This window comes from Crotalus tigris, unplaced genomic scaffold (genome assembly GCF_016545835.1).
Source record: "Crotalus tigris isolate CLP2741 ecotype Arizona unplaced genomic scaffold, ASM1654583v1 scf7180000017836.1595184, whole genome shotgun sequence".
Taxonomy (NCBI): Eukaryota; Metazoa; Chordata; class Lepidosauria; order Squamata; family Viperidae; genus Crotalus; species Crotalus tigris.
In genome coordinates, this window is record NW_024096663.1 from 1526549 (window position 1) to 1554008 (window position 27460).

The window sequence follows — 27460 nt, forward strand, 5'->3', positions numbered from 1 at the left end:
GTTGTACTTGTGTGTACATTTTAAAATCTTGTAAGCAAAACATTTACTGTTGGAAGCAATCTTTACATATATACATATGTCAAATTCTGTATTTCTGCATAAATTCATTTCATTAGGTCTTGCATTTTGCATAAATGTTGTGTTTTGACAATATTGTATCTTGATTCAGTCACTTGCACCTATGCCTCCTCACAGCAAGGTGGAGAATTTCCTCAACCAATCTTATAGTCATAAATGCTCGCCATTAATATGTTGCCTTAGGTTATTAAAATTAGTTTAGCAATAAGTCACCTTTACAGCTCTAACCTTAAAGCTGATTTCTGCAATCTGATTATATCTAGGTGTGTCAAACTACTGCTGCCAGTTTCCAATCAATATTGTCATGTTAGATGAAAAGTCTAATAATGCAACACATTGGGACAGCATTAACATGATTCTTGAGTGATGCCTAGAAGCAACTTGATTTCTTAAAATAATTTGTTCGCTTTCAGATCTTCTAATTTTATTGATTTTATAAAAATGTGTCATTATTACCTTGTTTGTGAAACCAATGATAACCATTTTTTTCTTAAAAAGAATGATCCGTACTTGACTATTTGGCGTAAATAATAATCTTTAGTCAAACTACTTTTCTAATAGACCTAAATCAACACTCAAATGACAGAATTGAAGAAAGGCAGAATTTGGAATGATTTGTAAAAATTGGTGGTACTGTAGAATGACCCAATTACAGAAAAAACAATGATTATGTTCCGTAGCAGTATCTTTGTATCTATAGGAACCTAGGATTTACATTGCTGAAATTCATGGCATTCAGTTAAAAATAATAAAATACACATGAAACTCCTAGTTGTAGAAAGGTTAGCTGCCCTGCATATCTGTTTTGTAAACAGATTTGGAGAGGAACTTTGTTTCTGGAGAAGCATTGGATAGGTAAGCCATTGCTTATAAAGTAATACCTGGTTAGTTGTTAAAACACACTCTCAGTTTCATAATCTATTCAAGCTGATAGAAAAAAAGTACTAGTTTTTATTTCTCTGATGATCTGTATGGCCCAAATTTGACTTATAACTGGTTGTTTTATATGGAGACTGGTATTAATGAAAGTAAGTCTTAACAATGACAACATTGTAACAATAAAAAATTACTTTCATGGCAAGTGTTGAAACAATGTACAGTACATTAGAATTGCTATGTCAAAACTATACTACCAATAATAATGACTTGCCTTTCTTGGGGATTTTGTTATCTTCTGGAATTTTTTGTTTTCAATTTCCTAGGATCTGGATTTGTTATTACTATCGTACCCAAGTACTGATTATCCAGTTTTGTGGCATTTTGGTGAATGCTCTGGAAATTTAAGATCTTATTTTATACTTTTGATTGCAATGCCATTGATAGAAATCATCTAGAAACTGTTAGAAGAAACTATAGAAATTTCTTGGGTTCAGATAATGGGATCACAGGATATAATATGTTTTATTAACACATCTGTGGAACACTTAAGGTTATTGAGAAAACAAATGTCTTCCCATTCTGACATGTATGGGAGGAATGATTAAAAAAAATAGCAGACTTTTTTTATCTTTGGCAATAAACTTGAAAACATTTGTGTTTGTGATAGAGATGCTTGTCTTATTTTTTTAAAAAAAGAAATGTGCTTTGGGCTTAGAAGGCAGGTGTCCTACAGTGGAGCTTTCAGTTTTCTAAGTGTGATAGCTCTGTTCAACAGTTCAGAAATCAAAATAGTCAAATTATTGCACATTCAAGGCAATAGAAGATTGACCAATCTTGTGTTTTTATATAAATGCAAGCTTTCTGCTCTCAGAAAGAGTAATAATAACATTGGCTAATTACCACCTCAGAATCTGACAAAACACTTGGAGCTGCTATATTTGCATGAGAAGATTGATCAAAGAGAAGCTGAAAAAAGATTGGATATTTCAGTGAGGCAGTGATCTGAAACATAGCCTTCAAATCAACTAAGAAATGCAGAGGAGAGAGATAGAAAGGTTTTGGAAGGCTGTCGCAGTCACCAGATTAAAATATTGTTCAAAATCTGAAGGAATTTAAATAAGCGGTACATGCAAGGAGCCCAAAGAATATTTCTGAGAGTATTTTTGCCAAGATGAGTAGTAGATAGAAATTCTGACAGCAATAATGGGAACACAGCCTGTAATAATGCTTGGAAGCTGTTATTTCTGCTGTATGGATAGGAATTTTTCACCTCCATGCTCATTTTTTAAAGCTATGGCTAGACTCATTCATAGAAATATACTATGTACTAATCATATCAGCTTGCATTCCCAAAGACATTGATTGTAATACAAATACAGTAAAGTTTTGCATACAATAGTATGCAAGTGATTCCAAGATGCCAGATCTGAGATACAACTCCAGGCCTACTTGCAAAAAAAAAAAAAAAAGTCACTTTTCAGTTTGATTTTATGCCCTTTGGTTATGATGCAATATTTCAAATATTTGAAATGTCATATTTGAGTGGCTTGAGTTAAAATTTTGTCTTTTTGTGGGAGTATGAAGTAAAATGACCCTAAATTTTCATTTAAGATTGTCTAGAATGTTGATAGTTTTCTTAAACGGTTATGTGTCACTTCCAGAAAAAACTGCTAAGAATTTTTTTTTATATATAAAACTGCATGGTTTAATTAAAGTCACAAAAGGATTAAAAAAAACAGGGTTAGTGGGAAGCAGATGAAGAGACATATATCCCATTAAGCAAATCAGAAATGTGCTTAGAGTTAACCTTGACACTAGGAGGCGTACGTGTGCTATAGTGTCTTGATATCAAATTAAAATTTGTCATAGGCTTTGTGCACATAATTTTATATGATGTATCAGCAGTTTTCCATTTCTTCACATAATGGAAATAGAGTTTTCTGAATGTTAGATGGGTTTGTTTTCTAAAGTGATAAAAATTTAGGAGAATTTTTTATTCTGCCTCATTCTCCCTCACTCCAATAATTGCAATCCTGTTACCCTAGATGGGGTCTTGGCCCAAGGTCATTTAATGAGTTTCCATAATTGAAGATGAATTTGAACCTAGTTTTCCAGATATCAGTTCAACATTTCATATTTGCTTGCAAACATGACAGTAAGAACAATCAGTGGAACAGCCTGCCTCCAGAAGCAGTAAATGCTCCAACACTGTCCAAAATGGTGTAGGGTTTCCTGCCTGAGCAGGGGGTTGGACTAGATGACCTCCAAGGTCCCTTCCAACTTTACTACTATTACTATTACTACATCTGGCAGCATCTCTGAAGAGACCAGGAATCTTTTGGCATGCAGTGAATGTGGTCACAGACAGACACAAACAAGGTCTGCCTACCTCCACAAGAATTCTTAATACTGTTTCTAGGCTGTTACAGCACTATAATATGGGAAATTGTGAGGTGCAGAATTTTACATTGGCCCAATATGTCCTAAGAGATGCAGGGTGGAGCATACCCCAGGTTAGCCATCTTGTTGAAATTTGTTTGTTGTTGCTGCTGATCTTGATGGTTTTTAATGGTTTCTAATTTCAATAATGGGAAGCCAAAACAAAAAAAGTTACATGGGAAAAAGGGACAGACAATGGGTACAAAAAGAATAGGCATATAAATTCAGGAAAACAGGTAAAATTGAAATGAATAGTGAGCATGTACAAAAAGAAAATGAGTCAAAACCTTTTTAATGATTATGTTTCCAAAAAGGATATTAACAACTAATAACAAGGCTTTCAAATATATGTCATATTAATGCAACCCCTTAGTTATATATATATATAACTAATATATATATATAACTAATAAAACAAATACATACATACATACATACATACATATATATATATTCGTGTGTGTGTGTGTGTGTGTGTGTGTGTGTGTGTAAAATGGGCCCATTTCCATGGGAAGATAGCATTGTTGAGTGATGAAACAAGTAGGGAAATATTAAGGCCTGGAGATTCTTACATCAGCAATCTGAAATGTAATGTTATCCTACTAATGAACAAACACTTGTTTCTCCAGACTTTTTTTTTGACATTCAGGCAAAATAAGTACAAATTAAGTACATTTCATATTTATAGAACTAGGAACATTGTCTATTACATCAGCAATGGGATGTAGTACCAAAGGTAGTAATGAGCGTTCTGCAGTTGTAAACTTCTGAACAATAATCGACTAGTAAGTCCCTTTCCCCTGAAATAACTTATATGTATGCTTCGTAATACTGCTGTGTGTATGCTATGATTTATTAACAAACGTGAAATAACTTTGCTGTTAGTATGTAATAGAAATTGAAATGAACGTTCCTTTTAGGTTTTGAACCCTAGAGTGGTTGCTTTCTGGCTTGTATGAATGACATCCAAGTAGCAGGCAAGCATTGGGTTTGGTTTTTATTAGGCATTTCTCATAACCATTAAAACACACATGCGCGCGCCCGAAAGGCTTTCCGTGTTGGGTTCAGGCATCCCTGCCCCCGAATGGTTGCAGCATCTGGGAGTGTTTTCTGGGAGCAGTTGGTGTGTCCGCGAGCATCGGCAGAGCAGCGGGGTTGGCTTCCCAACACGCGGCCTCCGCAGGCTGCGTGTTCCAGAGGGGAAGCCAAGACGCCAGCCTGCCGCCGTCAGTGACAGCTCAAAAGTGGTCTTTCTCCTGAGGGGCCTCCTGAGTTCCAGGAGTGAGAACGGCTCGGCTGTCACCGGAGTAAGGCTTTGTTCTCTGGCGCTGTTGCGACCGGGAACCTCTGCAGGCTTCCGAGGGGAGAAAAGAGGAAAGCGATCCACGAGCTTCCGCCCGCCCCTAAAGGCGTGCAGGCGAGGACGAAACGGCCGGGCTTTCCTCGACCGGCCTCTTCGGCAGGCCCCGCCCCGCCTTTCCTTCGCCCCGCCCCCCGAAAACCTGGTGTAGCTGAAATGAAAAAGCCGCTTTCAGAAACAACGGGAGGGGGACGGAGGGCGCTTCCTCCAGCGCTTCTGGGGAAAGACCGGCGGGAAGACCAGAAGTCGCGCGGTTAAACCTGGCCTTCGTTCGCCGGAAGGCGAAGCCTTTCCGGCGCTTCCCGGGAAATCCCGCTTGTCCGTGAGCAGCTTCTCTCTCGCGCGCCTTCTTTTCACTCCTTTCCGAAGTTTTTGGCAGCGGCGGGAGGATGCTGGAGAGCGGCGGCAAGCCGGTGAAGGAGGGCGTGCTGGAGAAACGCAGCGATGGCTTGCTGCAGCTCTGGAAGAAGAAGCGTTGCATCCTCACCGAGGAAGGGCTTCTGCTTATCCCGCCCAAGCAGGAGCCGGCGGCGGCGGCTTCTTCTCCTGCCAACGGAGAGACGGCGGTCGCCGCCGCCAAGATCAAGCAGTTACCCTTCTCCACCATGAAGACAGTGGACTGCGTAGAACGGAAGGGCAAGTACATGTATTTCACAGTGGTGATGGCCGAGGGGAAGGAGATCGACTTTCGGTGCCCACAGGATCAAGGCTGGAACGCCGAGATCACGCTGCAACTCGTGCAATACAAAAACCGGCAGGCCATCCTGGCGGTCAAGTCGACCCGGCAGAAGCAGCAGCACCTCGTCCAGCAACTCGGGCCCCGCCTCCGGAGCGCCTCCAACTCCGCCTAGACGGGCACCCCCGACAGGTACTCGCTTTGCCCGCTTCCCGCCTTGCGCCCGCGGTCGCCGGACTTGTTCTCGGCTGCGTAGGGCGTAGGAGGGTTCTTCCCCCTCCCCTCAAGCTTTCCCAGCGTCGGAGGGAGCTCCTCAGAAAATAAACAAGCGAAGCTGCGTGGCAGCTTGAACCCTCTTTTGTTCTGCAGAAGCGCCCACCTTTGCTATGCGGTTCCTGCTTTGGGGAAGGGGAGAACCCACGCACCAGAATCAATTTTACTGTGATCTTCACCCGTAGGGGCTTTCTTACATATATTCAGTACATATGCAGAGGCCCTGCATGGACTTTATTATCTTTTCCTACAAGCCCTGTTTAACCTGGTATGCTGCAGAAGTGTGGAGGTACAAGACAACACTGCATCTGCTGGAAATTGGATAACTGTCTTTTGTAGATTCCTGTGTTTAAAACTAAATTGTGTAATTCAGTTCTTAATCAGCTTCTTGTTTTCCTTTTGCAATGTACAGGTAGTCCTCGACTTACGACCAGTTGTTTTAACGACTGGTCAAAGTTACCCCAAACCAACCAAAAGGTAGTTAGTTATAATCTGGTTCCAAAGTTCCATTGGTTCCCCTCCCACCGCATAGTCACATGATGGCATTTTGGGTGCTTGGCAACTGGCCCATATTTATGGCTATTTGCTGTTTCCTGCGGTCATGTGACTGATATATGATCTTGCTGAAAAATAATGGATTCACTTAACAACCAGTGTTTACAAACACTGCATTCTGTTAACTGCTTCAAAAAAAGGTAGTTAAAAATCAGATCAATTAGAAGGTGATCCGACGTATGATTATTATGACTTATGACTGTGATGGGCAGGCTCCATTATGGTCTATGTGTGGTGTGGAGCCTTTTGAATTCAGGCTCTGGGGTAAGGAAAGAGAGGGGTCATCTGAGTTATCTGTGATTCTTCTCCCCTCCCCCCCTTCATACAATACCAAATCTTTACTTTTTTTTTTTTTTTAACCTACAAATAATTCCCCAAAAACCTTAGGGCTGAAAAATGAGTAGAAAGAATTCGAGGATAATTAATTCAGTATGTTTTTACATGAAATGTCTCATCTGGGATGGCAAACTGTTCATGTAAAGCAGCAATTATGAATGTGTTATCTGTAAAAGGCATAATCAGAGTCTTCCGGTGACTGGCATGTAATCATCCGTGACTTCTCAGCAATGAGACCCAAACCAGTTGGTGATGTGTGCTTTACAGTATTGTAATAGGGATGTGTTGTTGAGAGCAGTGAGAGTCTTTAGCTAAAGTTTAAGACTACTTATGCAATTTATTGCTAACCTTATGCTCTTTTGCGAAAATATTGTGAAGGAGAATCTTTCCATTTCATCAGTAGTATTGGATTTAAAAGAACAAGCAATAGGTTTGTCTAATTTGCAAACACAGAATGCTGCTACATTACTCAGATCATATTTTGTGTGTGTTGTTATAGATCAAATTTAACAGGCGCTTCTGGAAGTAAGAGGAACAGTGATCAAAGGCTGGCAAAGTAAAGGACAACTACAAGAACATCAGTTCAGCCCCTGGATTTTGTCCAGTTTTGACACCATCTGTGGGTGCTTTAGAGAAGTACTTCAGCTGTTCTGGGTTTTGGCTACTGCTTAAACTTGGGAAAAGCATATTTGACCTCAAAGGACATATGTCGCACTGTCATTTTTAAAATTCCACTATGTTTTATTTGTATGTATATTTATTAGTGGGAATTTTAAGTTTTCAGGTTACTTCTGAATGTAGATCTTCTGAGAGACAATGAAGTGCAGAAAATACTTGCTTTGGTGAGTTGTGTATGCTGCTGTAGATAGAGGAAGAAACTGAAGCAAGAAGAAAACAGAAAGATGAAGAATTTACCAGGACACAAACTCTTCATATAGTTTTCACACACTGCTTTGCAACAGTTTTCATCTCAAAAAGTGGAAGGCTGTTATGAAATGAATGTATGAAATGTATCTTGATATGTTGAAGTATTGTACCAACATTCTAAATAATGAGAACATCCGCTCCAAAGAAAGCAATGGCTTTAAATTAAAATTCTGAATTTTTTGTTTATTCAACAGTCATTTGATTTGTGGTATTATACATTGTATTCAGCAGTAATCAGTTATACCAGTTTTCATATTTTTACTTCACAAGCAGAAAATCTTAGTTGACAGAAAAATAATTATAAAAAAGTTATGTTTTTTTATATATGAGATTTGTTGGAAGAAGCATACTAAAGATAATTTATTGCACTTCTTTATTTAAATTTGTCCCTAGCCTATAATAGTTCTTACTGTGGTTTTACTTTACTCCTTATCACATTATTTTATATAAAATGCCTTAAAGTACTTAATTGGATACTTTTACCAATATTTCCTATCATTTTGGTTTTTTGGGGTCATGTCCTACACAATATTTTTCATAATTCCTATAATCAAAATTATTTCTTCTTAGAACAGTGATTTAAATAAGTACATACATAATAATGTCCAATTGAATATTTAAACTATGTTAACATTTATTTTTTGTCAGCCTAATCAACTATTTTGGTCTTCTTGTGTTATTTGGAATCTTAATATAACAGAAGAGTTCTAAAACCCCTTGACCTATTGATTTAAAATATATTTCCTAATTATTAATTTGATACGGTAATATATACTATGCTTTTCAGGCTGGATATTCTGTTTTGAGGGATTTGTAATCTTCCAAACCTAGTTTTTCATGAAATAAAATTCATTATGTTCTAATTAAAATCAAATTAGACACAGCACAGTGCACCTTGAAGTATTAAACATTTGTATGCAGTTCTATGCATTCTTATCCTGATAAATTATGGAAGGTTTCTGTAAGGCTTCAGTTCTTATTCTGACTCTACAGAAATGACTAAGCATCAGCTTAGCTCCCATACTTCTCCAATTGAGATCTGAACAAATGGGCAATTTAAGAAGCCCAGTTGTACAAAAATACCAGGTACAAGAACTGCAACTATAGCCATATAGGTTCAGTCTTATATTTGGGGCAAATGTGACCAAATTATGATAAGTGGGCTATCATAAGTAAATATTTCAACACTTATATTTAAGATTTGAAATAAACATAGATGGGAAGAACAACAGTATTTCTGGCTTCCTTCTGTCTTATCAATCAAATAATATATTTTACATCCCTGAGCAGTTTCATGTTCTAGAAGGAGGTTTTGGACTAAAGCATTAAATGATATATTGAATGCATTGTGATTGGTTCAAACACTTGCACTTCAATATTAAACTATACAAAAAAAAGAGTTTATCTCCAACTTCTTAGTTTATTACAATCCAACAGAAAAACAAGTAATATTTGATAATAGAGGATATTAACTGAAATGACAGCAACACACCATGCGCAATGCTCAGCAAATCTGCAGTGCTTTATTTTTCAGATTGAAATGACCACAGGATTATGAAAAATGATTCTTAGTTTTCATAATAGGAATCTAGTCTAGGTGATATCTTTGAACTGATTCTATCAGAAGTCATTACTTAGTTGTTTTATAATCATAGCACCTGGAGATAAAAGGAGCAATGGAACTTAAAAAGCAATTCAGTGATTGAGAAGAATGTACCATCATTGTGTATGTCTGTGTGTCTATGTTTCTGTATGTCTAAAATATTATATTTTATAAAACTCAAAAAGGTATAGCCATGACAGAACCTGCCCAGTTGCTGTCTGATGAAGTGATGGTCATTAAGCGAAGCATCCTGTTTCCTGTTTTGGGGGTACTTGTTGCTTTTTTTTAATCTAAAGGGATTCCAAGAATAAAGTACATAAAATAGTTTTCTTTACATCCTCCAACATAGGATACTTCATTATCGGTTTTGTTCAAAAGTACAAAAGTACATAAAATAGTTTTCTTTACATCCTCCAACATAGGATACTTCATTGTCGGTTTTGTTCAAAAGTACAATAGGTTTTTTTAAAAAAGAGGCCTCTCCTTGATGTTGCAATTGTGACACAGAAAATTTATTTGCAATCCTATAACACTTTGAAAACAGTAGAAGTTGCCTCTAGGCTCTACAAACTTTGAAAATGTTTTATAAGAAGTACTTTGGATCTTGTATGAGCATTTTCTGCTGTTCATTAAAGTCATTGTCTCTTTTCATGCTATTATGCTCATGCTGATTTAACAGTTGTGTTAATAAGTTGACTCCTTAAAGCAGAAGCATCTTTTTTCAGTCTTATATGGATGTCTAAAAAGATGTGGCATTATGAGCAGAGAAGTACTGAAAGCATGCACAGCCCTTTCAAACATGTATAGAATTGCATATTTAAGCTAAAATCTCTTGCTATGAAGAAATATTTTATATTTCATGCATCCCCAACCAGATGGCTCACAGATTTGTCAGAAGAATATGACTATGAGAATTTTAATAGCTGGGCTCTAAAACAACTGGAAAGTAAACATACAACTTTAGGGAAAAGCAATTATATTTATGTATCTGGGAGGTAGCAATAGTACTTAGACTTATATGGCACTTCATAGTGCTTTACAGCCTCCTGATCCAGAATTTAGAAAGGAAGTTTCATGAATTAGTAATAGCAGATGGTTTGCATACATATATTTAGATATTTTTACCCTTTCTATATGGTGCTTACCTGAGGTACAGTGACACTCTCTATATAATATTCTAGAGAAAATAGCCTTTATACTGAGGTTGCAAAGAAATGGTAGGGTAAATAATAATATTCTGTGTCATATATTTGCTTTTCAAGAATACATATGATGTGTTATTTTAAATTTCTGGCACAAAGAATAACTCTTCTATATTATATTCTGAAAAAAAGTCTGTTAATTAAAAAAATAACAGCTGCAAACACTAGCTTTTGCGGATTAGTTACAATGATGTGATTTCAGGCATTGTGAACTGAAACAATGTAGCAAACCAATGTATGTAAATAAGGTTCAAACCAATGTATACAGTTCGAAGTGTGGAGAAATGTGATTTATTTTTTAACATGCATTCCATTTCAAATAAAGAAACACCTATTGGAATGTTTAGATGATTTTGGTTTTGGATTAGGAATAGATTGCAGTAAATCTCATTGAGTTCAACAGAATTTACTAATCAACAGGATTGATTGCACTGGAATTGGGCACAATGTTCATGCTCAACTTAAAATGTATAGAGAACAGGTATCATTAGAAGGAAATGTGAGTTACGACTGTTTAGAAATTCAAAATGCATGGGCTTATTTAGAACTAGAGTGCAAATATCTGAGAGAGATTTTTTTTGATATCCTGTCATTTAATAGTCATTGAGATTTTGGCAACCCAGATGATGCTAAACAATACAACAATTTTATCATGAACGTCAAAATCTGTGTGACTGACAGTGAATTTACTATTATGCAAATATATGGTTTTAACCTGCAACCTGCATTTAAAAAATAGGTAGAAAGCCTTTAAAGGGAATCTGAAGTATAGTATCAAAAGCAAGTTTATCCTATTTCAGTTAGCATTCCCCCCCCCCAAAAAAAAAGAAAAGAAAAGAAAGGGGGGAAAAACCAAACTCCCACTATCAGTGCACTGAAACAAGATAATCCCTATATTTATCATTTATTATTATATGGGTTTTTTTCTACAAAAGCCTGCTAATTTCACTTGGACTAATTCAAATATGAAATGGGGAAATATCAAGTTTAAGGAGACATCCTTTTCAGTGAAAATGAATCACAGCATCTTCAAAGCTAAGCAACTATGCAAAGGGGGGCATAGTTTAGTTTCATTCTCTTGATAGCCATGGATTTGGAAAAAAATGTTGAATATTCAAATCATGTCCTTTTTGGTTAATGACTTTTACACGATCACAAAAGGGGATCTTACAAATGAAACAAGTCACCTGTTTTATTTAGTTTTCTAAAGTAAATGCAGAACCTCTCTCTGCCAGATTATTATTATTAAATATTACATTGTGAATATTTATTTTCTTGACCACATACATACACACACACATCCATGGAGGGAAAAAAATTGAAAATCCCTATCTGGGTGATATTAAATAAACCAAAAATAATACAACCGTATAGACAAGTCTTTGCAGAATTCTTCATCAACCAAGTCATTACAAAAATGAAATAGGGAAAAGAAAGAAAATCCAAAATTTACAGTAAACATTTTAAACTGTGATGTCTCCAATACAAGTAAATCCTAGCATGGAACTGGGGGTTAAATGTGAGGGTTTTCCTACTTGCACCTCAACCTGAAATGCACATACTGCAGTTCCATCGTTTTTCAGTCATGTCCCCATGACACTGTCTTCATCTCACATATGAGTCACGATTAAGTTGCCTTTATCTATGCCAGCTTTCTTTTCCTGCCCTACTCCTTCACTGCAAGGGGGACTATTCAAGAACAGCCTCATTTTTACAGCTGTGTAAAATCCATTTATTTTGTGTCCTATTATTTTGGAATAAAATAGGAGATTGCAGTAACTCTGAACAGAGACAACTGAGGCAGGATAAGGATTTAGCAAGATGGGTAGCAAATGTCCAAATAGTTTTCTGCTGACCCAAGGATGGGTGGAGAGCATATTACTCAAGGGAGAGGGAGGAGAGACACTATTAGATATTGTGTCATTAGATTACACCAAACATCAGGGACAGAAAACATGTGTTCTTACCTCAGCTGTTTGAACTATATGGAAGAAATTAAACATGAATTAAATCTCACAGGTCCTGTTCCTGATCCTTCTTAAGGACTGCAATCATATGCATTCTTACATGGGAATAAGTTCTGCAAATTCAGTTATGTTTACTTCTGAGTAGATGCTTGGAGATGCAGAGGATGACCAAAAACAAGAGATGTCACCAACATAGCTGAACTCTCTACTAAGTTGGCTGCATACATGATTGTATGATTGTATGTATCATGCATACATCACTGCTGGGAACATGATTCTATGTTCACAGTGATGGCACCTCTACTTCCGATAGTTGTCCATCCAGGCTTTTACTATGTTCAGGAGAATAATAAAGGCAAATAACAACTCATTCACCTTGGTTAACAGATACATAAAAGAGTCAGAAACAGGAAGAGAAAGTCCATAATGTCAAGTTCCAAACTCAACTTTATATATACATAGGTAGAATTTGATGACATAGAACATGAAAAATGTTGTGGGTTACAAAATGCTAAAGAAATTAACAACTTAATTAATAACAAATTAACTTGATCATCTAGTCTATAAGAAAAATAGAAAAAGAAGAGAAAACAGTAGGCTTTGAATCAAAGCTCTGTCTGTTCAAACGGGATGATTTCATGTACCCTAGCATGTGTATTCAACTTAAATCAGATCATTTTGACCACTATTTTACACAAGTAAATTGAATGTACTTTAGAAAGAATTGTTTGGTCACACACCAGTCAGTCAATAGGTGGGAGGAATGTACAGTCTTCCTTTTGGATGACATGATAACACTAAAGTACCCTTTCCCTTCCCATCTTCACTAAAAACAAAGTATATTTTTTCTTGTAAGGCAGATGACTCAGACTTATACGGTACATAATATTTTCCTTTAAAAAGCTGTGCCTCACTTCATATATTCTGTCAACCACCAACTAGCCCTTAGAGAATTTCTTCCAAAAATTACTCTGGAGAAAATTCAGAGAATTGTACCTCCAACACATTAAAGAGCACCAGCTTACTGAAAACTGTGATTAGAAGAGTTACACTTACTGCAGCCATATTTTGTTGATTTAGTGCCTACCATTTACTATCAACAACAGAATTGCAAACCTAAGGTCAAAGCAAGGGAGAGAAGAGAAAAAAAAATATAACAGGGTTTTATTTCAAATATAAGAACAAAAAAGGCAGAATAGAACAAGGAGTGCAGATGCTACCATTTTATTTCTGATACAGATGATTTAAAGGATCAATAGGGCCTTGAGCCATTCAGAACATTCACAGCCTGTCTATTTACTGTACATATCTGTATTGGACTCATGTGATAGATAAAATATATCAGGGGTAGGGACCATGCTTTCTTCTAGGCACTGCTAGACCACAATGACTACCAACACACTTTGGGGTTGACCATGTTAATCACTAACATTTGGCAAGCCAGAAGACTCCCATCCTGGGCATCTCAGGCAAAGCTTTTTAAAATAGCATAATTGGAATTCTGCAGCAACCAGAGAAAAATCCTAAAATGATAATAACAGTTTGTGGTTTTCAATAGTCTTTTCTGCAGTTATTAAAAACAGTCAGAACATAGCGACATCCAGTTTGCCATCATGGTGCCACAGACACTGGAAGATGAACTCCATCTTTCGCATCTGATTTCATCCCTCTGGGGGACCCTGGAAAGGGTCAAACGTCACCCTGTAGGGGCGACAAGCAAGGAGGGGACCCCCACCTTGATTGCAGGAGGGTGATGGCCCTTCCATTGGATCTGGGAAAGCCCTCCAAATCAGTGGGGGAAAGACTGGCCATAGCAATATGGCTCGTCACTAAGCTGCTGACAGCTGAAGTCAAAATCACCACCAAGCACCTTTAAAGCAACACGGATGAAACTGCATGAGATCTCTTTAAGACTTTAAATATTTTTTCCTGTAAAAGCTGCCCAAAGTATTTCCCCCCTGTGAGGAGAGAGGGAAGGAAATTTCTACTCCACCCTCTAAGAAAAGCGGCTACTAACTACCCAGGGGAAACAGAGCAACTATAAGAACAACTTTAATCTAATTGGATGTATATGCTTTTGAAACTTGGAGACTAAAAGTATTCCTATTCTTACTGGAGACATTTGTTTTTATCTAAAAACAAAAAGACTTGAAAAACTATCATAAAAACTTTGGACTTAAAAAGTTTTAAATGGCATCAGTGACATCTTGTGGTGAAGTATGGTATTACAACTTGTTATTGCCTAAATGAGACTTGGCTTGAAGCCCAGACTCCAGAAAAAACTTCTTTGACCTTGACAGCTACCACCTGTGAAAAACTCAGCTGCAAAGAAGGAACTTCTGGGTGGCATATCTGGCCTGTTTGAACTATGAATGCAAACTTTTACTGACTTTCAGAGCTATACATGGGGAAGTGCTTTCCTATTTCCTTACATGAGAAGCATATGTTATTATACAAGATGATGGGATACCTTGGACTATAAACTCTTACTTGACAAACAATTTCTACTATAAAGACCAACATGTGAAATAGATGTCCCATACCTAGCTATAAAAAACAAAAACCTATTTTTAACATTTGATTCTAAAGTCTTCAACTTAACATACTATTAAGATAATATGGATGAAGATCCTTTCCATGTTAAAATTAATACACGAAACCATTATTTCAGCTTGTGACAAAATAAGATGCAACATAAAGGAACAAGATACCAGCTTAAATATACAAACCCAGATCTTTACTACAACCAAAGAACTAACAATGCAGAAAATAACAGGAGAAGTGGAACAACTAAACACTAAGACAGAGGACTCAATTGACCAACAGATCCAGCTAACAGAAAAATCAGAACAGGGAGTGACAACACTGAAAATGGAAAAGACTTTTTACACAAATCAGAAGAAATTTGAGGCAAAGGAAGAACAAATTGAAGGGAAGATAAACCTATCAGGACAATTGTGGGAAATTGGAATAATAGGGAGATGATCTAATAAATACAAATGGGCTAGTTCTTCCAAAAAAACTGCAACCAAATGTTTTTTCTTATTCCAAATAATATATATAATAATAGAGGGAGAGCTATTTGATGATTCAAAAGCACTGACATGGAAGGTTAGTTGGCAAAGGAAGAAAGCCAGAGTAAGGCTGAAGAAAATAAGGGTTTTGATTTATTAGAGGGGATTTCATATTACTAATTAGAGGGTTGAATATGGTGGAAAATAGATAATTTTTAGAAAATAAAGTAATATTATAATTGAATAATAAGGAAAATTTTGGTCACCTAATATAAAATACTTCAAAATCAGTTGAAAATAAGAATTTTGTTTGCCCATTGTGAGATAATAGATATCACCAGAAAAAGAGATGGAGTATTTGAGCTTTTAAAAATTAGACCTAAACGAAAAAAATTATGTATATTACTGATTTATTGGTTAACCCAGACAATACATATAATGGTTTTGATTCATTATAGGGGATACTGTATTATTAATTAGATGGTTTAATATGGTGGAAAATAGATAACTTTTAGAAAACAGAACAAGACTATATTCAAATAGATAAGATGTGTATTTAGAATATTTGACTTTGTTATGAAAAGGGAAAAAGGAAGAAGTTGAGATAAGGGAAACTTTGATTACCTAAAGCTTGGAAATTATAAATACCAAATGTTAATTTGAATATTGATGAGAAATTAAAGCTTGGGGGAAAAAGCAATAACAGGACATTGATTGTATTTAAGGATTGAGTGCAAACACAATTAAGATATGTATAAGCTAAAAATTATTGATAAATGTAACAAAAATGTTTTTACTTAGTTAATAATAAGAACTGTATTAGCCTAATATGAGATAGTAGATATTAAGGGAGAAAGAGAGGAAATATCTGATGTTGTAACTTGAGATTTATACTAAAGATTTATGTATGTTATTGAACTATTGATTAACCCAGTCACCACGTTGCTTTTTAATACTTAATTGTAAAATTAGAAAACAAATAAAATATTATTTAAAAAAGAACAGTCAGAACATAGCCTTGTATTTCTGCAACTGTCCATTAAGGAGTAATGGGTAACTATGCCAATTTTAGCTGGCTTCATTTCTTAAAAAAGCAAACAAGCTCCAAGAAGAGCAATGATGTACCCTTTGGCATCTCAAGGGATTTTCAAGTCATGTGCTCCACTACAGCTTCACTGTAGGTCTGCAAAAAAATTTCACTCAGCATCTTTACTTTTTTTCTGTCAGCTCATCATTACACATTTTAGAAACTGCCCATAGGACATAAAAATATTATTGGAAAAGTTTTGAATGAAGAATGGTTACAATACTTTGCTGTTAATTTAACAATATCCATGGTGCAAACCTAGCTGACATTGCATTGTAAATGCATTCTGGAGGTGGCTAATGGATTAGATAGCATCCCACCTTTTCCCCGTGTGCATTTTGCTTTCTTCTTCTCTATCTTGTTCAATTTAATTTTAACTGAATTTTAAATTTGAAATCTCTTATTTATTGCTTTAATGGTTTATATCAGGGGTGTCAAACTTGCAACATCACGTGATGTGTTGCGATGTATCACACCTTTTTTGCCAACAATGGGGTGGGCGTGGTTTTGCCATGACGCATCCGGCCCACGGGCTGGCAGTTTGACACCCCTGGTTTATATAATATTTTTACTGAATGAGTGTAGGCTGCCTAGAATCACCTTTGGCGAGATGGGTAGCATATAAGCTTAATAAATTAATAATTCCCATAAATAAAATTTTCCCTTTGGCTTGTGTGTATCATATATGTGCTGTCTGTGCATTCATTCATTCATTCATCGAAAGTAACCACTCTTTTGTAAGGTTACTTATTGGGTGCCACATGTACATTTGGATAATTTGTATTTCAACGGATTTGGAATATAATTTATTATGTGTGCACTTAGTTCAAACTGTGTAATATCTTTTTTTAAGAAATGCAAAACTACCTTAGCAAACTTGCTCATTATTATTGGTATATAACTATCTTCTTGGGCAATTTCAATAGCAACAAATCAGGTTAGATACATTTGAACATACAATAAAGCTCTAGGGTGGAAACCTCTCAAGACTAAGTTACAGAACATTTGGAACACTTTTACTTACTGCAATTATTGTAAAGAAATTGAAATCTTGGCTCTCCTCCTAAAATCAGGTTTTGGAATAGTCTCACTGGAATTAGAGTGACATGTTTGTTGTGTCCTGAGCCTGCAAAACCAGGCTCGGGACGTTGCTATGGTCCTGGGCTGTTGCAAGCTGCCCGGGACCAGACTAAGTGGTGCCAGCCTGCACGCATGCGCAAAGCGCGAAAGCGCACCATCTCTTGTAACCTTTTTGCCCGGGGATTCTATTTAGTGTGAGAGAGGCCTGCGAGCCTCAGAGTTGTGTTGAAGTGAGCAGAAGAAGAATAAAGCAGTTGTTGGCTCCAGAATGTGTGCTCTTCTTTCGCCATTAACTCGAGGACTTAACACTGGCGTTGTCAGGATGAAAGCGCTTGCGCACAGCCATTTATGGTGGTCGGGGTTAGACAAGGATATAGAGGCCCAGGTGCACAGATGCCACTTGTGCCAACATTCATGGCCAGAAATACCTCAGGCCCCTGTGCATAGGTGGGAAGAAACACAATCACCTTGGTCTAGAGTTCATATAGATTATGCTGGGCCCTTTCAGGGGCAATTCTTCTTGGTCCTTGTTGATAGCCTTTCAACGTGGCTGGAAGTTGTTCCTGTTTCCTCCACTACTACTGCCAAGACCATTCAGGTATTAAGAGGAATTTTTGCTGTGCACGGCCTTCCAGATGTTCTGGTTTCAGATAACAGTTCTCAATTCACTTCTTCTGAGTTCCAGGCTTTTCTACAGGCTAACATGATCCATCATGCGACTTTGGCCCCTTTCCACCCTTCCACCAACGATATGGCTGAACGGATGGTGCACATCACCAAGGACGCCCTCAAGAAATTGACTTAAGGTGACTGGCATCACAGGTTGGCAGATTTTCTTCTTGCTTACCACACCACACCGTGTACTTCCACTGGGAAGAGCCTGGCAGAACTCCTCTGAGGACGCAGACTGATCACCAAACTTGACAGGTTTCACCCGGACAGAGTGGCGCCTCGGGTTTCGCAACCAAGGGCACCACGGTGTTTGCAAGTGGGTGCCCCGGTATGGACCTGGAACTATGGGCCTGGTCACCTGTAGGTTCCGGCTGTGGTCTGCAAGGTCACTGGTCCCTTGTCCTACAAGGTGTCTCTGGACGACAGCCGCGTCCTTCGGTGGCATATCGATCAGCTGCATACGAGACTGGACTCTTCCTCTTCCACTCGTGGGTTTTCTCCAGGGGGAGGGGGATCATTGTGTGCAAAGAGAAGGGTACTGTCAGCAGTCAGGGGCAAATGGAGAGGCAGAGGAAGGCCCCTCCCAAGGTTCCACAAGTGTACCTAACAGGAATCCATGGGAACAAGGAATAATGCATTCACCATTACTTACTCCAGCCAGGGAGTCACTCAGGGGGTACTCACACTATTCACAACCCCAATACAGCACTCCAGACAGGGAGAATAACCGAGAGCATCCAAACAACCCAAATCACACCAGAGAACTGGCATCTACTCAAACAAACTGGCCAAATGCTGCAATTGCTCCCAAAAGGAAGTCAGTAAACAAGGGGGTAGTCAGAGAGGCAAATCCTGATTCTGGTACCTCCGGCACTGAATGGGGGGCAATAGAATACTGGGGCACTGCAGAGACCCCAGACAACCCATCTACTGGGCTTGAGAGTGAGGGACTGTGCTCCCACGATAGATCCATTATGGACTTGGAGAATACCACAGAACCACAAAATACTGGGTGGGACGTAGAGAGTCCCGATAGCCTACAATCAGGCAGATCAACCAGGTACAGTATGGAGCAAAGCCCAGGTCTATCAAGCCCGGTGGGCAAGCAAGCAGACCAGGCAACAGAACCCAGGTCACGGGGACCACCAGGGCAACAAAGAGGGGGCAACTCTACTACAATAATTACACAGGAAGGTCAAGGGTGTTCTCAAAATCTGAGGAGGTCACAGTGAGTTAGAAGACCTCCCAAACACCTTGAAGATTATGTGAAGTTGCTGTCAAGCCAAGGGAAATGAGGGAGGTACTACTGCTTGGGGGAGTTGGAATTGTGAGTATTGGACACTCAATTCCAAAACGATAGCATAGTACTATGTTATAGAGTGGCTATGAAGTAGCTTCAACAGTATGTGCAGTTCACTAGTGAATAGCACACCATGTTCCTTTGTGAGGTCGCGTATACCTATCTGTATAGGTTGATTAAGTTTTATCTGGGGGGAAGGGGTGTTGTGTCCTGAGCCTGCAAAAGTAGGCTCAGGACATTGCTATGGTCCCGGGCTGTTGCTAGCTGCCCGGGACTAGACTAAGTAGCGCCAGCCTGCGCGCATGCGCAAGGCGTGAAAGCGCGCCATCTTTTGTAACCTTTTTGCCCGGGGATTCTGTTTAGTGTGAGAGAGGCCTGCGAGCATCAGAGTTGTGTTGAAGTGAGCAGAAGAAGAATAAAGCAGTTGTTGGCTCCAGAATGTGTGCTCTTCTTTCGCCATTAACTCGAGGACTTAACAATGTTCATTGTAATTAATTTAAAAACTGGACGCTGTTATTATGGGATGGGAGTTTGATTAAATATCAATGGAAAATTATGTAGCTGACTCCAGAAAACACTGAACTTCATTTTAAATTTCTACCTCATTTGATTCTGCTAGAAAAGGGGTGTCAAACTCAATTTCATTAAGGGCTGCATTAGCATTTCGGTTGCCCTCGGGGGGCCAGGTGGATGTGGCCAGGGTGGGTGCAGCCTACTGGGTGGGCGTGAATGGAGTGGGTGTGGCCTACTGGGTGGGTGTGGCCAGCTCTACATCATTTGCATGAAGGGTGCTTCTGGAGGTCTGGGCAGGAGTGGGACAGATCTGAGGGTCTCTGGCAGAAGGGGGTGGGACCAGGACAAGTGCCAAAGCATGGTCCACTGGAGGAGCCTCACTGTTCCTCTTAGGCCATGCAGGAAGGGCTGGATGGTGATGTGGGCTGCCGGGAGCCCTGGACAGCAGAGGTCAAACGCCCAGCCTGGCCCTCGAGCACCGTGGCATCAAGCCCAGCCCCACTTCCCCAAGGGGGTGCCCAACTGCACTTACCTCCTCCTCAAGGCTGATGCTGCTGTGCTTGTTCTCCTTACCCAGTTGCTCATAATGGGTACAAGGGCAAAGTCAGAGGGAGGCCCATTCCCTCTCCATGGGAGGAGACCCGGCTTTGTATCCAAAACTTCCTTAGAAATAGGATGGGAGACCCCCAGGATAGGCCAGGAGGAGGGGGCAAGGGGATGGTGAAAGGGCAGCAGGGCAGGACTAAGGCAGGACTTCCCTCAGACCCTCCCTCTCCTTCTTTCCTTCCTTCTTTCCTTCATTCCTTCCTTCCTTCCTAAGTACTTCACATATCTGGCTTGGTGGGCTCTGGGGGAAGGGATGCCATGAGCAGCATGAGAGTCAACATTACCTGCACAATGCCGTCCAGCCCCCAGCCTGCCTGGTTTCGGCAGGCAGCGAGGCACTCTCTTCACGGTGCCAAGAGGCTGAGCCAGGCAGCGCAAATCTGAAAAGAAGCATGACGCCGCCCAGCCCCCAGCTCATCAAATTTGCAGACGACACCAAGCTGACAGGAATAGCCAACACTCCAGAAGACAGGCTTAAGATACAGGAGGATCTAGACAGACTTGAACACTGGGTGCTATCTAACAAAATGAAATTCAATGGTGAAAAAAGTAAGGTTCTACATTTAGGCAAGAAAAAACAAATGTACAGGTATAGTATAGGGGGTACCTTGCTCAATAGTAGTAACTGTGAGAGGGATCTTGGAGTTCTAGTGGACAATCACTTAAATATAAGCCAGCAGTGTGCTGCAGCTGCCAAAAAAGCCAACACGGTGCTGGGCTGCATTAACAGAGGGATAGAATCAAGATCACATGAAGTATTAATACCACTTTACAATGCCTTGGTAAGGCCACACTTGGAATACTGCATCCAGTTTTGGTCATCACGATGTAAAAAAGATGTTAAGACTCTAGAAAGAGTACAGAGAAGAGCAACAAAGATGATTAGGGGACTGGAGGCTGAAACATATAAGGAACGGCTGCTGGAATTGGGTATGTCTAGTAACTAGTTTAATGAAGAGAAGGATGAGGGGGGACATGATAGTAGTGTTCCAATATCTCAGGGGCTGCCACAAAGAAGAGGGAGTCAAGCTATTTTCCAAGGCGCCTGAAGGCAGGACAAGAAGCAATGGATGGAAACTAATCAAGGAGGGAAGCAACTTCTTCTTCTTCTTCTTCTTCTTCTTCTTCTTCTTCTTCTTCTTCTTCTTCTTCTTCTTTTCTTCTTCTTCTTCTTCTTCTTCTTCTTCTCTTCTTTCTCATTATTATTATTATTATTATATCATGCATGCACACAGTCAGCCAGATGTTTCAGGACTGGATTTGGCATTTTTTGTTCTACCTATCGAAGGGTCCTTAACCAGGACAGGGCTTTAAGGCAGGATGTGGATGTTTGATGGTATTACAGGTCAATCGGACGCAGGATGGGAAGCAGTTCCTACTAAGGCAGCACTCCTTTTGGAATTGACTCAATAGCAACTTTGTCCAATGCCAATGGTGTTCAAGTGCGCGCTCCAGTTGTTGGGATTGCACCCAAGGAGCCTATTACTATTGGTACTACCCTTGCTTGCTTTTGCCACAGTCTTTCTATTTCTATTTGTAGGTCTTTGTATTTTGTTATCGTCTCCAGTTCTTTCTCTTCTATTCTGCTATCTCCAGGCACTGCCACGTCCACTATCCAGACTTTTTTGTCTTTCTTATCGACAATTGTTAAGTCTGGGTTGTTATGTTGCAGGTGCTTGTCTGTTTGAATTCTGAAGTCCCAGAGCAGTTTAATTTTATCATCATCATTATATTATATTATTTATTATTATTATTATTATTATTTATTTATTTATTATTATTATTATAGGATCATCGCACAGTCAGCCAGATGTTCAGACTGGATTTGGCATTGTCTTACCTATTCGAGTCCTTACCCAGGGACATGGGATAGGCAGAGTGGATGTTTGGATTGGTTATTACCAGATATCATCGGCAGGAAATGGAAGCAGTTCCTAATAAGGCCGCCTTTTGCAATTGACTAATAGCGAATTTGTCAATGCCAATGGTGTTCAAGTGGTGCTCCAGTTGTTTTGGGATTGCACCAAGGAGCCTATGACTATTGGTACTACCCTTGCTTGCTTTTGCCACAGTCTTTCTATTTCTATTTGTAGGTCTTTGTATGTTGTTATCTTCTCCAGTTCTTTCTCTTCTATTCTGCTGTCTCCAGGCACTGCCACGTCCACTATCCAGACTTTTTTGTCTTTCTTATCGACAATTGTTAAGTCTGGGGTGTTATGTTGCAGGTGCTTGTCTGTTTGAATTCTGAAGTCCCAGAGCAGTTTAATTTTATCATTTTCTATGACTTACTCTATTTTATGATCCCACCAGTTTTTGCTTACAGGCAAATGATATTTTTTGCAGATCTTCCAATGCACCATTGGTGCTACTTTGTCATGCCGCTGCTTGTAATCAGTTTCTGCAATCTTCTTGCAACAGCTTACCAAGTGGTCCACTGTTTCTTCAGCTTCTTTGCATAGGCGGCACTTACTGTCTGTTGCTGTCTTCTCAATTTTGACTTTGTATGCATTTGTCCTTAAGGCTTGGTCTTGTGCAGCTAGAATTAGTCCCTCGGTCTCTTTCTTCAATTTTCCTGCTCTTAGCCATTGCCAGGTTTTGTTATTATCTGACTTCCCAGCTATTTTTTTCATGTATTGGCCATGTAGTGCTTGGGTTCTTCCCATGCCTCTAGTTTGTTATTCGTTTGGTCTTCTTGTAGGCCATTGGTCTCTCAGTAGTTAAGTAAGCCTCCTGATATTACTAAATTTTCAGTGCATCTTTTCATGCATTGTTTCGTCAGATATTCTTCCAAACGCCATTTTTCTTCTTACAACCCATCTGATGTACTTGTGAGCATTTAAACACCCCACCTATTTGCCTTGGTAGATAAAGTTTAATCCAATGTCACTGTGGATGAAGGGCATGATTCATTGTATTTATTTTTCTGGTATGCCTATCACATGCCTTTTATTGTCTGATTGAGGACAGTCCACTCATTCCCGCTGTGTCTACCTAATGACTGGAAATTGCCCCAGGTGTTGATTGTCCTTTATGCGTATATTCTCCATGGTTTGGACCGCTTTAAGATCTTCCTTCACTCTCTTGAGTATTCCACATCTAATCTTTTTCTTGACTTCAGTGTGCTTGATGGTGTCAGGTTGAAGGATACCCAAGTATTTGTAGTACTCTTCCTCATCCAGACTCTTAATGTTATTTTCGTGGGGCATCTTGATGCCTTCAGTTTTCACTACTTTTCCTTGTTTGATAGTAAGTGTGGCACATTTGTCCAAGCCAAACTCCATAACAATATCTGGGCTATATATACGGACAGTGTTGAGCAGCGATTCTATTTCAGATGATGTTTTTCCATACAGCTTCAGATCATCCATATAAAGGAGGTGGGATAGTCTGGCAGATGTTTTGATGTTTGATAGCAATGTCCTGAGTTATTCAGTATTGTTGACAGAGGAAACAGTGCAATAACAAATAGTAATGGTGATAATGAATCTCCTTGAAATATTCCTCTCTTGATATTAACCTCTCCCAGCCTCTCACCATTCATCTGCAACTGTGTCTTCCATTTGTGCCATCGATCTTTGCACAAATGTTCCTGATGTTTCTACTGGGCTTCCTGTTATTCTAGGCACTTTTATTATCCAATCCGGTGGCAGAGAGGTCCAAAGTGCCTTTTTGGAAGTGCACAAATTCCATGCCACTCAGTCAGGTTGGTCTTCCTTCTCTTGCAGTTTTTCCAAAGACCTTTGTCTATTAGGAGTTGGACTCTTTGTTCCTCTGCATTGGGGCGGTTCCTTTCTGCTCAGGTGGAAAGAGATTGTTTTCAACTAGATGCTGTTGCACTGCATCAGCTACTACACCAGTTAGTAATTTGAAAGTTGTTGGTAAGCAGGTAATTGGCCTGTAGTTACCTGGTGTTGCCCCTTTTGCTGGATTTTTCATTATTAGGTAGGTTTGCCCAGTTGTTAGCCACTTTTCAATTTCTCCTCCTTGTAGTATATTGTTGAACTGCTTGGCAATGAGTGGGTGTATAACAGTTAGATGTTTCAACCAAAACCCATGCAGTTCATCTTCACCTGGTGCTGACCAATTTTTGATTTTCTTTGCTCTTTTTTCTACCATTTTTGTTGTTATTACTAGTTCTTTCATTTCAACTTCTGTTTATTTGAATCCACCTCTTTAAACCAAGCCGCATCCTTGTTGTATTTCTTTGGGTTATCCCATATCTGCTTCCAGAACTGCACTGTTTCTTCCTTGTCAGGTACTGACTGATTCATTGCAGTTTTTCCATTGATGGATTGGTAGAAACGTTTCTTACTGGATTGAAATTGGAGTTTCTGCCTATAGTTTGCAATTCGAGCTTCATATCTACTGATTTTCCTGGCTATAGCTGTTATTTGTTGCTTTATTATTTCCAGTGCTTCCTTGATCTTCCTTGTTTATAAAGTGGATTTCTTGATTAGGATTTCTTTGGTATTCATGTTCTTCAGCTTTCTTTTCTTTCATCGCTGTTCTAGATGGCGTGGCATGTGATCTAACTTGCATGACTCTATGTTTCTAGTCTAAACCTTCCATTTTTCTGGTGCCACTGTTTGTGTGTTTGTCTTTTTTTTGATTTTTGCCTCTAGGGGATTTGTTATATACTGCAGACTGTGCTGTCCCATTAGTTGGTTGTTTCTTGCAGTGAATTGGTGCTTATACTTGATATTGCAGTATTTGCATCTTTTAATGTTTGTGCTAGCTGTTTATTTGGAACAAGCTTCAATGCAGGTAGCCTTATTCTGTTGTTTTTGTGCTGTTCTAGATGCTCAGTTATTCTTTGTTTCAATTCTTTTATTTCTTTAGTTAGAGGTTTTTGTTCTTCCTGAGGAAGAGGTGACTGGTTTCCAAATGAGAACAGTTGTATATCTCTACTGGATTCCTTCATTGCCAAATCACCCTGGGTTTGCGTCACATTCTGACACTAATTTCTGGTAAGGCTACTTCTTGTAAGGCTTTGATTTCTTTGCCCTGGGTAAACCTTTGCAGTTCGTCCAATTCTGTTTCTGTAAATACTTTATTTCGTGTTATAAATCGGCGTTGATCTGCTAGTCTCGGTTCTGTTATTTCTGATTCTGGATGTTGTTCTTTCCAGAACTGGTGCATTCGTTTTAGATATCCTCTTCTTGTTGGACTTGATCTGTAGTAACAGATCATTATTTCTTTGTTTTCAATCACTGTGTATCTGCGAGGGGTAAATATCTTTTCTTCCAGTAGTTCTGTAGCTGCTGGCCCTGGTTGCTCAGCCAACAGTCCTGAGTAACCCATTTTTCACCAGATATCCAGGAACTCCGATATCTAGCGCGGACCTTGTTAACCCGGGCGACATCCGAGCCGGTATGGCATTCTGCAATTTACGTCTCACCATATTTTTATGGGAGAGACACTCTTTGTCTGACTCCTCTGATGAGACCTGTCCAGTATGGTTGAACCTCTGGCATAGCTCTCATCTTCCTCAGAGTACACAAGCCCCACAACCACGTCAAGGTAGTGTCTCACTGGGGGTTGTTATTATTATTATTATTATTATTATATTGACTACTCTAGGTATTTTCAAGAATCTTCTCTAATATCAAAGTTCAAAAGCATCAATATAGGTTGTCCTTATTTAATAATGATAATTGGGACTGGAATCTTTGTCGCTAAATGATGCAGTTTTAAAATACAATGTCACGTAACTTCATTACTTACTAACAGCAATTCTGGCAATCCTGTTATGGTCATTAAGCAAGGACCTCCTCATAATTTTCTGCCAGCTTCCAACACTCAAAATCAATGGGAAAGCTAATAGGAAGTCACAAGCCCTAGGTGGTTTGCAAACAAGCTGGCAGGCAGGTATATGATTGCTTGCAGGTGGGGAAAAGTATACAGGTGGCTGGTGAGGTGGAATGTAAGTATGCAGGATCAGGGGTGATTGCTGCTTGGTGCGTGAGGGTGTAAGCAATTTGTGACTTTCTCTACTAGGTGAGTGGTGGGCAAGCACTCCTTAATCTAGTGATTAAGCACCAGGCTAGAAATCAGGAGAGCATGAGTTCAAGTCCTTCCTTAGCCATGAATGTCAGCTGGGTGACTTCGGGCCAGTCATTCTCTCTCAGCCCAACCCACCTTACAGGGTTGTTGTGGGAAAATAGGAGGAAGAGGATGTGTTGGATTGTTTACTGCTTTTAGTTATTTATAAAAATAATAAAAATGGGATACAAAAAAACAAATGAATAAATAATATAATTGTGGGCTGGTTGCCAAGTACTCAGATCATGATCATATGATTGTGAGGTTACTGGGACAGTCAGAACTTCAAATATTGGTCATAAATGCTTCTTGTTCTCTGCCATTGTAACTTCAAACAGTAGCCAAATGAGTTGTGTTAACTGAAGACTACTTGCAGTCTTTCAATTCTGTTTCTTCAAAGTCCAGCTTTCACTTTCATAGAATATCAGAGGGAAAACCATTGCCTGCATCATTCTGATCTTCGTGACATCTGAATATCTTTTTCAAGGCCTTTATTACTATTCGGGCAAGTGCTGATCAGCAGCATTCTTCACTGTTGATAGATGATCCTAAAAAGAGACATTCTCCACCCCTTCAGTACCTCCGTTGTCACTTCTACAGCTGTTTGCTCTACCTTTTGTCATTAGTGTTTTTTATATTTAATCTTAGACTCATTTTTTCATGAAATGATGTCTTTACTGCTACCTGTTTATTTATTTGAGCAGAAGCTCACAATTAAAATATGGCATACTATATGACATAAAATTTAAAATATAAAATACAAGATTAAAATATGTACAAATTAAACAAATCATGCCCAGAAATTAGCAATATTAATTGTATTCTATTGCAGTGCCATGAGGTCTTCAAGT

General features: G+C 39.0%; 1 protein-coding gene across 2 annotated transcripts; it reads left to right on the forward strand.

The window, feature by feature from the left end:
* Positions 1 to 4517: 4517 nt before the first annotated feature.
* Positions 4518 to 10668, forward strand: PHLDA1 (pleckstrin homology like domain family A member 1). Of its 2 annotated transcripts, none has more exons than XR_005556708.1 (2): positions 4518 to 5994; positions 7096 to 10668. XR_005556708.1 is itself a non-coding variant. In XM_039343306.1 (2 exons), the coding sequence occupies exon 1, from the start codon at positions 5146 to 5148 to the stop codon at positions 5605 to 5607; it is 462 nt and encodes a 153-aa protein (XP_039199240.1). In that variant the 5' UTR covers positions 4518 to 5145; the 3' UTR covers positions 5608 to 5624; positions 7096 to 10668. The 2 variants fall into 2 exon arrangements, 1 of the variants encoding a protein (XP_039199240.1); XM_039343306.1 differs by having other exon boundaries at positions 4518 to 5624.
* Positions 10669 to 27460: the final 16792 nt, after the last annotated feature.

Bases quoted from the DNA above. Each gene is read 5' to 3' on its own strand.
- PHLDA1 (XM_039343306.1), top strand. From the start codon at position 5,146: ATGCTGGAGAGCGGCGGCAAGCCGGTGAAGGAGGGCGTGCTGGAGAAA.